This window comes from Equus przewalskii, chromosome 10 (genome assembly GCF_037783145.1).
Source record: "Equus przewalskii isolate Varuska chromosome 10, EquPr2, whole genome shotgun sequence".
Lineage (NCBI taxonomy): Eukaryota > Metazoa > Chordata > Mammalia > Perissodactyla > Equidae > Equus > Equus przewalskii.
In genome coordinates this window covers 44,655,676-44,670,231 of record NC_091840.1, presented here as the reverse complement: position 1 = coordinate 44,670,231, position 14,556 = coordinate 44,655,676, and the positions used below count along the sequence as shown (strand labels likewise).

General features: G+C 55.2%; 1 protein-coding gene across 1 annotated transcript; it reads right to left on the bottom strand.

Annotated features, from left to right (window-relative positions):
* Positions 1-458: 458 nt before the first annotated feature.
* On the bottom strand, positions 459-8,492 carry RFLNB (refilin B). Its single transcript, XM_070562851.1, has 3 exons — positions 8,138-8,492; positions 5,288-5,397; positions 459-3,618 (listed from the first exon to the last, which is right to left on the bottom strand). Exons 1-3 carry the CDS (start codon positions 8,351-8,353, stop codon positions 3,288-3,290), a joined length of 657 nt encoding a protein of 218 aa, XP_070418952.1. The 5' UTR covers positions 8,354-8,492; the 3' UTR covers positions 459-3,287.
* Between the last annotated feature and the right edge of the window lie 6,064 nt (positions 8,493-14,556).

Below are 14,556 nucleotides of genomic sequence, written 5' to 3'. Positions count from 1 at the left end.
GCCAAATCTTCCTCTATTTTGTATGTGGGTCACCGCCTCAGCATGGCTGCCAACAAGTCGTGTAGTTCTGCACCTGGGAATAGAACCCAGGCCACCAAAGCGGAGTGCACCAAACTCAACCACTAGGCCACAGGGACAGCCCCTTTTGCTCATTTTTCTTAACCAATCATCATAGTTTTATTTTTATTTATTTATTTTTTAGATTTTTAAATTTTTTTCCTTTTTCTCCCCAAAGCCCCCAGGTACATAGCTGTATATTTTACTTGTGAGTCCTTCTAGATGTGGCATGTGGGACGCTGCCTCAGCGTGGTTTGATGAGTGGTGCCATGTCCGCGCCCAGGATTCGAACCGACGAAACACTGGGCCGCCTGCAGCGGAGTGCGTGAACTTAACCACTCGGCCACGGGGCCAGCCCCCCATCATAGTTTTATTTTTTAAAAAAGAGAAGCATCTCTAAGTTTTGGGGGGGTTTTAGGTAATTTATTATTAAATGAAGAAGTCACAAAGCAAAATGGAGTTGGACAGATGTCAAAGATAAATTTAAAAAACAGATTTGTCAAATACTATTCTGGATTTCCTAAGATTAGAAAGAAGAAAAGCATCAAATGAAAACATACTCATTCTTTTTAAAAGGTCTGTGAATTAAAAAGAAAACAATTTTTTCTCTGAAAATACAAATCATCCTAATCACATAAAAGACATAATTTAAGAGTCGGAGGAAAAAAAGACTTTTTACTTAACAGGTAAACTGTGTCTCCCACACACGCTTAGGAATGTTTGTTTGTAACTAGTGAGTTTTAAGAGTCGTTGCATCCCCCTTGTAGACTAACGTGAATCTACCATCGACTGAGCCATTCGATCCACCCTCGAGTGTCCCATGACGTCTTCCCAAGCTTGCTTTTCTGCATCTTTCAGTAAAGCAGGTTTGGAGAAAAAGAAAGGATTTGAAAGAACTATGTTGGTTCCCTAGTGAATAACTTCACAAAGCAACCCTGCTTTTCCATTCGCGTGACACCTTCCCCGTCTCTCACTTCTACTTACTTTACTGATGTATTTTGGATCCTCTCCACATCTAGAATGATTTGCCTGAACTTAACCCAATCCCCCTAAAACAGAAAGGTCCCCCGTGGACAGCTCAAAACACTGCTGTCTTGTAAGACCGAGCTCCCCGCTTCTCTCTCTTGCCATACTGCCCACAAGACTGTTCTGAGCTCATTCAAGTGTCCCCATGGGGCCAGGGCAGAACCTTGGGAATTCTCTTAACATAACTTAAAAATTGCATTTACCACTCGTCCTAAATGACAAGATTATGAAATCAGAAAGAAAAATCCATTTTTATCAATAAATGTCACGTAACTTGCTCTTCTAAACACAGGAAGCATTTGTTGCTCTGCCTGATGACTGAGGAGACTGTGGGGTCCCAGAGTGCCCCCTCGAGGGGTCCCTGCTGAGCTTCACCCTGGCGAACTGAGGACTAGGGAGCTGACCGCAGGCTCGACCCAGGGGATGTGTCCCGTCAGTTAGGCGCTCGACAGACTGACTGAACACTATTAAACCAAAAGAGGGAAGCAGACAGTCTGGCTCTCCAGGCCGCCAATGAGCGACTTTAAAGGAGAGATTATCATCACAGCCACTCTCCGTGGAACAAAAGTCCCTGCTGTGGCTCGAGGGCACCCACAGAGCTATCGCTTCGACTTTCCGGACAGACGGAAGCCCTCAATAGAAACGGGGGGATGCAGCGGGAGTCCCAGCTTACAACACACTGGACACAATGTGGGTCTATTCAGGGGAAATACCCACAGCTTGTTCTCTCCAGCGTTGGAAGAGAAGCAGCCAGCTGCCACTTTCTTCACTCAAAACCCACAGGGATTGACAGGAGGAATTAAGGGCTGGGGGGAGGCAGGGCGGGCAGATGGCTGAAGTCCAGGGGCAACCGGGCCACCTCGCCCTCACCACCCAGCCTCGCCCCTGCTTCTGTGGCCTGTTCCGCTGAATTCACAAAGTTTCTTCAGCTCACACCCAACACCACGATTGTTGCCTACCCTAAAATGAACACTTAAAAGAAGCGTGTACCATCACGACAGCACCCAGGTTTTGGAGCTTGACTTGTGACGGACATCATTCCCGATTCTGAATTCACCTTTGCTCCACCTGAGGGGGCAGACTGCCTGCTTTCTGGCCTAGACCTGAGGCTCTGGCAGAACCCCTCTGCAGTGCTGACACAATCAAAGTCTTCAGAGCAGCTCACCAGGGTCCCTGGAGAGGGCCATCCTGAGGAACCAGATCACCAGAAGCATCTCCATCCACCTCCTCCCAAACGGCATCAAGTCCTAGGAGTGGCCATGGGTTCCCATCGTGAGTGAAACCCCCCTCGCGGAATCCCAAAAGACGTTCTTCCTAAGCATTTTCTAAAATACCATTTCTCTCAAAAGGGCCCTCTGCCGTGTTTTGCCTTGTGAAAAAATAGGAAAGTATGTGGAAACTCCAAAATACATAGGAGAGTTCCACAAGCCCGTGGAGACGTTACTAGATGCCAAGGGTGGGAGGCGCTCGGCCAGAGACCAACCGGTGGAAGGAACCAGAACTGGGGCCATTGCTCCCAAACTCGGCCATCAGTTGACCCGACTCTCCTGAAGAGGTGAGAACAGGTGAACCTTTTCCTTTCTTTCTTTTTTAAGTCATCTTATACTGCAGCTTGGGGTTTTTCGATATCATGAAAAAGACTGAGAGAATTCCAAGAGTTTTGGTTAACAGGAAATGGAAATGGAAATGGAAATAAAAAATGGAATGGAACTCATCTCTCCACAGATTGAACCCACATGGGTGTCACAGCTTACAGAATTAGCACCACTTTGGTAGCAGTGAAGACACCCGCGACTGAAATTTCTTAAAACTCACTTTTTCCATCCCAGAGATTTTTCCACGCTCTTCCTCAGAGAAACTGACCAATGGAAGAAGACTCTCCCCTCCCCCTCCCTTTCCAATTGTGGCCATTTTCCTTTTGCTCTAGTCGACTTTTTATTTTCTCATCAAATTGAGACTTTGGGGGAAACTATGCAGCAGCAAACTAGAAACATACTCCTTTTAAAAACAATTTGAAAAATTGTATAAAACCAAATTTTCTCCGTAATTCTAAGACGCCACGACATTTTTTTCTTCCCTGGGCTGGGCTGAGAGGTATCTCTGGGTCAGACTCCTCGGGGGCCAGAATCACACGCAAGGGCAGCAGTGGCCCACCCGGACCAGGGCGGCAGAAGAGCTGGTCCAACCCCACCAGCCCGCTCGAGTCAGCACTCATCCGAGAGGTAATCGCCACCCACGAACTCCGTGGCTTCGAGCTCCACGCTGGACAGGAACCGCCTCAGCATCTTGCGGCAGTTGTAATCCAGGGTGGTGGTGTAGACGGTCTTGGGGTATTTGGGGTAGACAATGGCGGTGCTGAGGAAGCGCATGGGCTTGTGGCGGGGCTCGAAGCGCACCTCCGCCTTATAGTTGCGCCACGTGCAATTGGGGATGCAGGTGACCGTCTGGCTGCAGGAGGCCACTGCCAGGCCCAGGGGCAGGTGGACGTCGTCAATGAAGTGCCGCTCCGAGTCATACTTGACCGAGGAAGTGTACCTGGGTGGGAGACATATGGCGGCATGAACCCGCTCCTCTGAGCTTGGGGCACCGGAGTCCCTACTGCGACCTTGACCCTGTCGTGGGGTGCAAACCTCGAGATGACATGCGGCTACTCTAGTCAGAAGCAGCACAGAGCTGACAAAGCACTTCCCGTGTGGTCCTATTCTAAGCACTTTACTTCCAGGATCTCATTTAATTGTCTCAACGACACCGGGAGAGGAAATCGAGGTGCAGAGGGTAAGGTCACAGCGAGGGTGGGCAGTGGGACGGGGATTTAAATGCAGCTGTGCAGTCGGCCAAGCTTAGCCTGCACGCGTGGCTCCGCACTTCAGGCAGCAGCCCCTGGAATCTACACCCATTTACTGAAGCTATGAGAGCTTGGTCAGTACTAACATTCACCGAGCCTCAGTTTCCTCCTTCTGTAAAAGATGCCCGATAATAACTGGGCAGGGTGCTAACATACAGCAAGTGCAGTTGGTGGAAATTACCATGTAACGAGGTGGAGTCTTCTGCTCCACTAGGGGTGAAGGGTCTCTCTGTCCCCTGCTCTTTAATGAGAGGATGAAGGAACCCAGAAATCCTGAATGCTGGCTCTGAAAGCTTGGTGATACCAAGTAGTAGTACTTGGTCCACCCTGACCTTCAGACTGGAGACCCCTCAAATCCAGGGACTCCGAGATCTGACCTTATCAATCAAAGCCAATTACAACCTTCATTTCCATAAAATAAATTAACATTCATGTTCCTCAGCAGCCACTTTACTTTTTTTCAGTCCTTTGATAATTTGGGAGTCAATTTTTTTTTTTATGTAAGCAAAGTATTAGTTCATTTTACTGCATAAGTATGGCAGCCTCACAAGTACTAAAATGTGCGCGAGCGTCACAAATAAACACGTCTAACAGCACTGCCCCCACCTGCACCCACCCACGGGTCAGGGAGCAAGAATCGGCATTCCTTCAATGAGTCGGATGGAAACGGCTCTTCTCCTTGGACGAGCAGTTAAGAGGCTGGTGGAAGCTAATGTCATGAAGTCATGTCCTCATTTTGTTCAAAAGACAAGTTCCTCAGGAATAAAGGGCTGCCCTGCTCACCTCCAAACTGGGGAGCCTCCTTTGTTCCACGTCAAAGGGCCCTTTGTGTTAAGGCAACTGAAACTCCAGCTATGAAACCACCAGACACCAAAAGTAAAATTCCTTCCTCTAAACAGACACATCTTTAGCAGAGCCTCTCAGTGAATCTCTGCCCCAGATAATCCTGCATGGGATGAATTCCCAAAGGAAGAATGGGACTTGCCTGGTGAATTTACAAAGGACAGAAGGTTACAGCGCCTCGAAGCACGGGTGGGCGTGGAGCGGGGGTGGGCAAGTGGGGGGAGCAGCTTCTAGAAAGAGGAATCACTTTATAACAAAATCTTAAACATCTGATGGCCGTGATACATGAAGTGCAGAAAGCAAGTTGCAGGATGTTATGCATAACATGATCTCGTGTTTATTTTAAAAACCGCGTCTATATGTTTAATTGGTTAGAATGGAGAAAAAATCAGAAAGAGTACCAACCAAACTATGAGTAGTCCTTGGCACACTGTTGCGATTAACTAATTTTTTTTAATAACAAACATTAATTTCTGGAATAAAAAATAAAATAAAATCAGGGCCCGCTGTATTTACCTCACTTCTGTCGGCGGTAAAGGGTCAAACTCCACTCCTTCGCCAAAGGACAGGGGGCACAGCCGCGGCGAGCAGGCGGAGGCCGAGGCGTGGGGCAGAGACGCTGGATTCTGCGAGGGTGGAAAACGCGGTCAGACCACAGACCTGCGGATGTATCCCCCACAGAAGGGCCTGTCTCTGAGCCTCCAGCTGATGGGCCCAGCTGTGACTTGTGTCCCCCTCCCAGGAATAATACCAGAGAAGGGCTGACCCACAGCATGGGAAGAGCACTGGCCAGGGAGCCGAGAGGTCTGGGTTCGAATCCCAGGTCTGTCATGAATGTGCTGGGTGCCTTCACCTGGCACACCTTCTGACCTTATCTGCACACCAAGGGGGTGTCCCCTTCCACCTCGCAGGTTTTATGAGAGGATGAAAAGAGGAAACAAAGGCGAGCCCAGCGTCACGACCGTGGCCAGGCCCCGCGGTGGCTGCACCATCCTGCAGCAGGGCGGTGAGAAACCCTCAATGAACTGGGGCGTCACTAACCAGAACCCTCAATTATGTGCCCCCAAGCCTGTCATTGTCTCAGGAACACTTTAGAAAAGGCCAAAACAAAAAAATTCCAGCAGGGATTTTTTTGCACTGAAGATGCAGTCTGATTTCCCACACTTCCTCTGCCTCTGGGGCCGCCAGGTCAACACCCAACCAAGGTGCAGGAAGCCACAAACTCAAGGCGAGGTGAACACCACAGAGTTCTCCAGGTCACCTTCACCACCCAGAAACTCGAAGAACCAGAGCACAGCATTCCCAGAGGCTAAGTGGCTTCTAGCCAGGTCACAGCTTAGACTCCGCAAGTGGCCTGAGGAAGAGCGGGCTCCATCCCACACACAGGTGTTCGCCTCCAGCTGAGTTGCCTGCAATCGGGGCTTCTGTGCTAAGCGTGAAAAGACGAACAGAGAGCAGCCCTTTGGGCTCCTGGGTTTACTGGGGAATCTGTCATGTTCTTTGCCTAATTTGAGAGAAGGATCCACACTTGGCACAGGGTGTGGAAGTGGCAGCCCGATTCCACATCCTCCGGGACAGCGAAGGAAGCAGACATTTCTAGAAGGTTGGCTCTAACACTCTTATCATGTTACCAGCACACGGCGTCAAATGGGGGTGTAGAGTGGAACTACAAAAGCCAAAAGGGACCGGGGTAGGTCAGGGAGAGGTAGAGGGTCCTGAGGGTCCAGCTCCCAAAGCTGGGTGGAGAGTTTAGTAAGCCCCGGCTGGGGGAGGGGCTGTGGTTGAGAACCTGGGTCAGTGGATGCTGGGAGGGGTATGGTCGCTGCAGAGCTTCTGGAATTAGCCCCCAAATAGTGACAGTGGCTCTGCTCTCCCCTAGCTCTCTGGCTGCCTATCACTCCCCAACTAGGGGCACCTTCCAGGCAGTCCTGGGGGCTGCAGGATGACACAGCCACCAAGGGCACTCTCCAACAGTGGTGCTACAGCCTTCTGCCAGGTATCCACACGAACACTCTGATCTCTTGCCCCTGCCTTCTCTGATCCCCCATCTCTGCCCACCCAAGAGACACTTTCTGAGCACCCACCTTGCTCCAGGCGCAGGCCGGGGTTGGGGCAGCAGGAGTTATAACAGCCACTGGGGAAAGCAGATGAAGCCACGGACTCAAGCATGGCTCTGGGAAGCATCAAGGAAGGCTTCCCAGAGGAGGTGACAAGGTGGGTATTGAACGGCCAGCGGTGCTTTGACAGGTGGAAAAGCCCCCGGGTGTTGGGCGAAGTAGGAGGGGATGGGCTGGGAGGGAGAAGACATGTCAGGTGGAGGGAGCAGCAGCAGAGGCACCAGCATGGGTATCCGCCTGTGGTCAGGGGGTGGGGAAGATGGGGCTAGAATGGGCCAGACCCAGAGGGCTCTGCAGGCCAGCTGAAGCAAGCGCTGCCTTCCCGCGGAAGCGAGAAAGTGCAGGACGGCCAGAGACGGGGTCAATGGATCAAGAACTCCCTGAACCATGGAAGCTTCACTGCGGGTCCCTCAGGAGCAGCCCTGCACTGACTACTTCCCCGCAGGGGAGGGCTCACCCCGCCCCCAGGGGAGGGCGCCCTGAGAGCCCCTTTGAGCTTTGCCTGGAGGCAGGATGTGGCCTCCCCGAGCTCTAGGTAAAGGCACCACCCAAGCGATTCCGCGGCAGGAGAGGCCCGGCGGAGTTTTGTCTTTAAAAAAAAAACTAAAATAAAATAAAAGGATTCATTTTTGAAAGCTTCCACCCACCTAAAGGCCTCCCACTTATCATGTGCCAGGCACCGCTTAGGTGACAGGACAAGGGGGGCCACCCAGAGGCTCATGAGGTGACCCTTCTCAAAAGGTCTCCTCCAAGGCCACGAACGCGGTCCCCAAAGGCTGGCCCCGCTGGCTTTCTGAATCGGGGAGCTCGGCCGCATTCCCGCGCGGGGCCAGGCGCGGGGAAAGCCCCTGGGAGCCGCCGCCGGCGGGGGGAAGCCCGGGGAGGCTGGTTCCCTCTCGGTGTCCCGGGATCCCCTCCAACCCCCGTCCCCCACCCCCATCCTGGGCAGGAATGTGGCCGAACCGCAGCCTGGCAGCCCCGGGGGCGCCACCCCGAAGGGAGGCGGCGGCGGCTCCCCTCTCCCGGGGCTCCCGCGCCTCCCAGGCGATGACAATTTTCCAGCCACCAGCTCCAGCTGGCCGGGCTCTGCAGCGCTCCCGCCCCGGGCTCCCGGCGAGGGCCACGCCGTCCCGGCGGGCGGGTGGCGGCGCCGACAGCGCGCCCCGAGCGGGCCGGTACGACCGGCGGGGGGTCTCCGGGCCCGGCCACGGGGGGATGGGAGGGCAGGGCTCAGACCGGGGCCACTCACCGGAGCCGCGGGGGTCGCCGCCGCGTCAGGCTCCAGAGCCCCGGGGGCCGGCGCGCGCTCCCCGCCGCCTGCGCCGCCCGCGGCCGCCGCAAGCCCCCAGTGGCTGGGGCTGGGGCTGGGGGGCAGCCCCGAGTCCGGACTGTCCAGGACGCCGTCGCCCTTCTTCTTCGTGTCCACGAGCTCGGGCACATCCTGCAGGCTCAGGCGGCCCACCATGGCTGCGCGCCGGGGCCCGGGCGGGCGGGCGGGCGAGCGAGGGGCGCGAGGGGCGCAGACGCGGGCCGGGCCGCTGCCCGCCGGCCGCCCTCCCTGCCCGCCGCCCGCGCGCCGCCCGGGGCTCGCCGGCCGCCGCGCTCCCCGCCCCGCCTCCGCCCCGCCCCGCGCCGGCCGGCCGCCGCGCAGTCCGCAGCCCGAGCCGCGGGGCGGGCGCCAGGGGCCGCTGCGCTCCCGCCGGGCGCCGCCTGCTCCGAGCGCGCTGGTGGCGCGGGCGGGAAGGGCGCCCCTCGCCCCGGCCGGCCCCCCCGCCCCGCTCCGGGTGCGCACGGGCCCCCGCTCGCCCCGGGCCCCTGATGGCGCCTGTCCCCTCGCCGTGTCCCAGCGGACCGGCAGGCGCTAATGTCTCGAGCCCGCGCGGCCGAGGGGAGCCAGCGTCGAGCCCCGGCCTGCGGAGGCCTGGGGAGCCGGCCGAACCCAGCGAGCAAACAACTGGAAAGTATTAATAGTTAATGCGCTTCGTATGGCTCCCCCGCCTCTTGGCTCAGCCGGGCCGGCGGGCGGGCTCTCGGGCTGTCTCTGCCTCTCATTTCTGCACCGGAGGAAAAGAGGACCCACTCCGTTCATCCCCAGGGGACTCCCCGGGGGGGACACACCACTCCCTGGCCTGGGTGCCTAGCTGAACAGGCTGTGGCCACGCCAGGCAGGGCAATTCTGCGGTGGACGCAGACTGGGCCCTCGGACAAGATGGACAAGCTTAGCAGGCTGCCCAGGGGCTGTCTGAAGGGCAGGGGGGCTCCCCGATGGGGGCCACAGCTTTTCACTCATAGGAACACCCTTCTAGAAAGCAGACTGGGGATTTCTCCCCTCCTGTTTGGTTTGACAGAGAAGCCCTAACTGAGTGGGAACTGTTTTCAGTAGCTGCCAGCAGTAGAACCCGGCTGTTCTCAAATCTATCACCCTTTCTCCCAGAGACCTCCGTGACCAACAGTCCAGGAAGTCCCCACCCCCCACCAGCCACCCTACCCCGGGGGTTTCTGATGGGTGTTCTGCTGAGGGCGTCGAGCTGGAGCTGTGCCCAGACCGAGCTAGCAGGTGCCAGCTCTGAAGAGGAGTGGTGCCCTGGGCTAGCGACTTCCCTGGCTGAATGAGAGGTGGGCTCCATGTGTGCCCCACCATGGCAGCCCAGCCTGCGTCCTGGCAAAAACAAGGATACTTGTCCTGCTTGGGACTTGTTAAAGTCAGAATTTAGAACCGGCAGATATTAGAGATCTGCTGGCAAAGTTGAGCCCTCCTACCCGCCCCACCCACCAATTTCAGGTGAGGAAACAGAGAAGGAACTTGACTTGCCCCAAGTCACACAGCTGGTACAGGGCTGCTTGCCTTGGATCATCCCCTCCATGGAGAATAAAACTTGGTACATGCCTGTGTGCTGGGAGGTTGTTCATTCATTTAGGGCCTGTGGAAATAGATGACAAAATCAGCGGTGCACACTCCTGGATCAGCGGTTAGTGCAAGGACACACTATAAGCAGTGGGTCCTGGAGGCTGGCCCACCTATGTGGCTACAGCTCCCTACCCCTGTTGATTCCGCCATGTGCACATCCCAGGCTGCCCTCAATGGGGGGGGTGGGGGGTATCTCAGGAGGAATCGAAGTGCTTCCTGGGGTTGTGGAAAGGGCAGTCTGTTGACAGTGGGGGGACTTGGCGCCCTGGAGGGAATTTACCCACCAGCATTCCCAGGTAGATCCTGAGAACTCCTCCCTAAGCCTGGCCAGGTTGGGAAGGTGTCTAGGAAGATGCCAATTGCTCCAAGGAGGTGGTAGCCTTCAAGATGATCAGCCTGGAAGAGGTGGAGGATGAGGCTGAGGACGGTCAGCGTGCCAGGCCAGTGCAGCCGCTCTCTCCAGCAAAGTGTGGATGGTTGTGGAGAGCTTGGGAAGGCTCTCCACCCGGACCTGCTAAAACCCAGAGCCTGGGCGCAGCCCGGCATCGAATTCGGAAGGGCTTAGATTATCCGCATTCTGATGGAAGGTCCACAGAGACATCAAAGGTGCCAAAGTGAGCAGGGAGGTGTGAAGCTGCCAGCTTTGGAGGGTCCAGGCAGATCAAAGGCACAACGCTGAGGCACCCCTTCCTCCTTGGCACCAGGGTCATCAAGCAACTGGCCTAGGATTTCTCATGGGCGTCTCTGCCGTCACACTAGACCCAGGAAGCATCCACACGCTGACCTCCATCCTGTGCAACTTCTGTCTGATCCCCAAGAACAACCTCTCCCCAACTCCAGAGGGGCACCTCTATTTAAAGGGACCCTTTAAACAGAGACCAGGCAGGGCTTCCTGAACCTAGAGCACATCCTCAGGCCTCAGGACAAGGCCAAGGAGCTCCTGGAGCATAAGCTGATCACCCACTATGGCCTTCTTCCTTACAGAGGAGCCCAGCACAGATACACATTCAAGAAGCTGGAGGGGCTCGACGAGGAATCCTGCCTCGGGACCTGGCATCGATGGAGAAGCAGGTGGAGACCATACAGATTTCCCTGAACCACTCAGGTGCCCCCTCTCCCAATAAGCTGCACTGAAGTCTGGCCCTCTGTGGCTCCCAGAATTCTGTTGAGCTGACCAAAAGACAATGAGGAGGGACCCCAGGTTTGTCTACTTTGTCCAGACTGTCTTTGAAGAGCTCAAAGATGAGCCTAAGCCAACTGGAAGCCACGTGGGAACCAAGGAGAAGGGAGGGAGCACCTTCGGCCTGGCCCAGGCGTCCTGCCTGCACTGGCGTCTGTCACCTCATGGCCTTTCTGGTGGAGAGGAGCAGAGGTGTTTACAACAGGACCCGTCTAACTTCAACCTGCCCGTGAGCCCTCCCGGGCGGGAGAGCAGGGGCACTGCCTTTGTAGCCTCGTGGGAGCCATGGAGCTCCGTCCCTGGAAGTCGGCTGGTTCCTCAGCCCCAACGATGAGTTCACACTGCAGACCTGCTGTAGTCCTTTGCAAGAGCCCCACTACCTGGGCTCATCATTGCCCTACATCTCATTCCACATTGTTTTCCAAAGGGCGTTTCTTAAAAAAACTCTTCCCAAAGCTTGGGAAAGATAACGGATCCCACTTTTCCCCCCTCCTGGTCCGGCTTCGAAGACAGGCCTTCTTTTGAGAAGCGCCTGGAAATCAGGGGTGAGTTAACACAAAACAAAAGAAGACCATGGAGCCTGCAGAGACAGTGGTCTCTTCTCAAAGCTGTCCGTTCAGCGCAGGCCATTGTCCTCCTGCCTGGATCCCAGAGACTGCTGTCCACACAGGACTTGGCTTCTGGCCTGAGGCCTTTCCCAGCAGGGTCCAGGAACGAAAGCTACTTGACAATGTGCGCCCATCCTGCACTCTCCCTTTTTCTGCACTGCATGAGGCTGATGCCCGAACGGAGTTAAGTCAGACAAGAGTGGGGCAGGACCCCCACGGCCTCAGCTGCTTATTGTTTTGGAACAGCTTGTCGTCAGTAAACCCAGCCAGACGGCGGATTAACAGCTCTGCTGGCTCCAGCATGCTGGCTCGTGCCCCGTGCCCCCGGGCACCCTGCAGTCCCAGCCCTGGGTCCCTGTGTCCTGGATTCTTGGGGCCGTGGATTTGCCTTAGCGTTAAATCAGGCGCCCCCTTCCCTTCATCTGCACCCAAGTCAACCAAAATGCTTTAAAAATGTAGCACTTTATTTTGTTTCCTTAAGTATTTTAAGATTAAGGTTGTAGTTTTCAAAGAACATTGAAAGGGACCTGCCATATTCAATAGAGAAAGGGATCGAATTAAGAAGAGGTACCTGGACACAACACAGCCCATTGGAATGTGCGCACATGCTCTAGTGAGGCCGCTGGATGACCCTGAGCGCCTGGGACTCACAAGGGGGCGTGAACCAGACAGATCCAGGGGATGCCAACGTTCCAGCTCGGCAATTTCAGAATCAAGTGGGCCTGAGGAACAGGCTGGCTCCTTTTCTGACCTCTCTCAATGGGAGACCACCAGTTCAGGTGGAGAGATGGGACCTGGCCCAGGCCAATTGGCGACACTAACCCAGATACTGAATGCAGCTTGGAGTGGAGTCCGGCCAGCGTCCCCATGTAGGGAACCCCGAGATTCCAGTCAAATATAGGCTCCTCCTTTGAGGCCTCCTGTTTGTAAGCTGAGAGCTATTCTCCCAAATGCTCCCTAGTTACACAGAAAAGGGCCGTGGCCTCTGCAAAGTTAAGCCCAGATGGCAATTTGCAAAGAGCTGGGGCACATGGCCTCCTTGGAACTGAGTCAATGCACTTGCTCTCCTGGCTCCGTTCTGTGTATTCACACTGGACAAGGACTTGCAGCCCAGAAAAATAGCCCTTGGTTGAGCAATGGAAGTTAAGACCGTTGGTTCCTTGGCTGAAAGGCGTGATGGAAGGGTCCCCGTCCCTGAGGAACCAGGGGCCGGTCTGTGCAGCCACACTCCAAAGGCAGTGTCGAGGGTCTCAAGACCATGGTGTTTCAGGACCACCCGGGGATTCAGGTCTGTAGGGGCTGCATGAGAAGGGATAGAGAGTGGGAGCCTGTGGGGGCGGCCCTTTGGCTCCACAATGACTGTCTGACCTACCGTGTCCTTCCCTGGAGCCGGAGCCCCCCAGTGCATCACCAAGTTCAGAGCAGAATGCACACAGGCTGGGGGCGGCTGTGGTTTGCTGCTAGGTACTGTGGGGAGCTCCTGATACTTGCTGAAGACATTCACACGCCTTTGAAGAAATGTTTTCGAGGTTTGGGTGTTTACTGAAAATTAGCCAGGGGTGGGGGAAGAACTTAGGGTGATGGGAGAGGGAGCAAAGAAAATCTCTTGTGTGTCCCACGTTTTCCTAGGCCATATTGGCTGCGGGGGTGGGGGTGGGGAGAGAAGGGAGGTGGTTAACTGGAATTTCATTGCTTCTTGCCCCACACTTTTGCAGGATGACCCCAACCACTGAGAAATATTTCTGGAAGTCCCTGAAGGTGCCTGGCATATGCTCATAAATAAATCTAGTCATACACAGGGGACACCTGCTATTAATTTTCTTTTCCTTTACCTGCTCCCACCTCCCCAGCCTCTGGTTCTAAGTTGAGTGACAATGTCCCACCATGGCCATCTGACAGTCTGCCCTTGCTGAGACCATGGTCAGCTCTACCAGGCACCTGGGAGAGGCCAGTGGGGGTACTGCCCCTCTGCCCCCTGCCACTGGGCACTGCTGCCCACGCTGGCGATGGGGGGAGGGTCCCCTAGCTCAGAGGTGCCACAGCCAAGCTGCCGACTGCAGTGAAGTGCCTCTGGCCCCTTCCGATGATGTTTACAGGGAGGTCCTGAAGCAAAGGAAGCGGCTTTCTTGATGCGTGCCTCCTGCCCTAGGATTCAAACTTGAAGCCTGCAGCGCTAGGCCAGGATAGAAATAGTAAAGCAAACAAAACCGAAAAAGCCCTTTGAATTCCAAATCCCTCTCCCCTGAGCCAGGCCTGTCCTTCTGGCCCCTTCTCTTAGTGTTTCTCTAAGAGGCTCCCCAGTCCCCTGTGCAAAGAGGCTATCTGGACCTGGGAATGATGGGGATGCTCAGCTTCAGCCCCAGCTGGGACCCCTGCTCCGCCAGACACCCATCAAACATCGCCACAATCCCACGTCAACACCTTGCTCATCGATGCCTGAAAGGTGGGCCCTGCCGTTTACAGGGATGTCAGCTAACCTCCTTAGCACTGGGGCTGTCTGCCTGGCAGGGTTTTGGGCCCAGATCTGCTGGCAAAGCATCTGAGAAAGGGCCTTTAGCAGGCTGTATTAGAAGCAGGGGTTTCTAGAATGTCAGACATTAACATCTTGCAAACCCTGAGACAGGCCTTCTAAACAGCACACAGTGTCTGCCTGTTCTTCTATACCCTTGTAATAAGAAGAGCAGGTAATGTGAGCTTGGGCCGTCCATCACACACGGACATTAGGGAATCTGGGCTTTGTGCTCCTGGTGGAAATACTGTTTATCAGCAGGGATCCTGGCCTTGTTCCACCAGAACCCATTTCACCTCTACTCCCAAGCTCTTCCCAAAATCTGCTTTGGGTTTGAGTTCTTAGGGTTCGTGTCTGCTCTCCCACTAGACTCATTCATTCAACCAGCACCTACCAAATGCCTGCTGTGTGCCAGGCAGAGTGTGGGAGCACAAAGAGCTCCAGCAGCCTGGTGGAGTGAGGG

Bases quoted from the DNA above. Each gene is read 5' to 3' on its own strand.
- RFLNB (XM_070562851.1), bottom strand. From the start codon at position 8,353: ATGGTGGGCCGCCTGAGCCTGCAGGATGTGCCCGAGCTCGTGGACACG. The intron at 5,398-8,137 runs GTGAGTGGCCCC...CCACCCTCGCAG, and splicing joins CGGCGACCCCCGCGGCTCCG to AATCCAGCGTCTCTGCCCCA. The intron at 3,619-5,287 runs GTAAATACAGCG...TCTCCCACCCAG, and splicing joins TTACCGCCGACAGAAGTGAG to GTACACTTCCTCGGTCAAGT.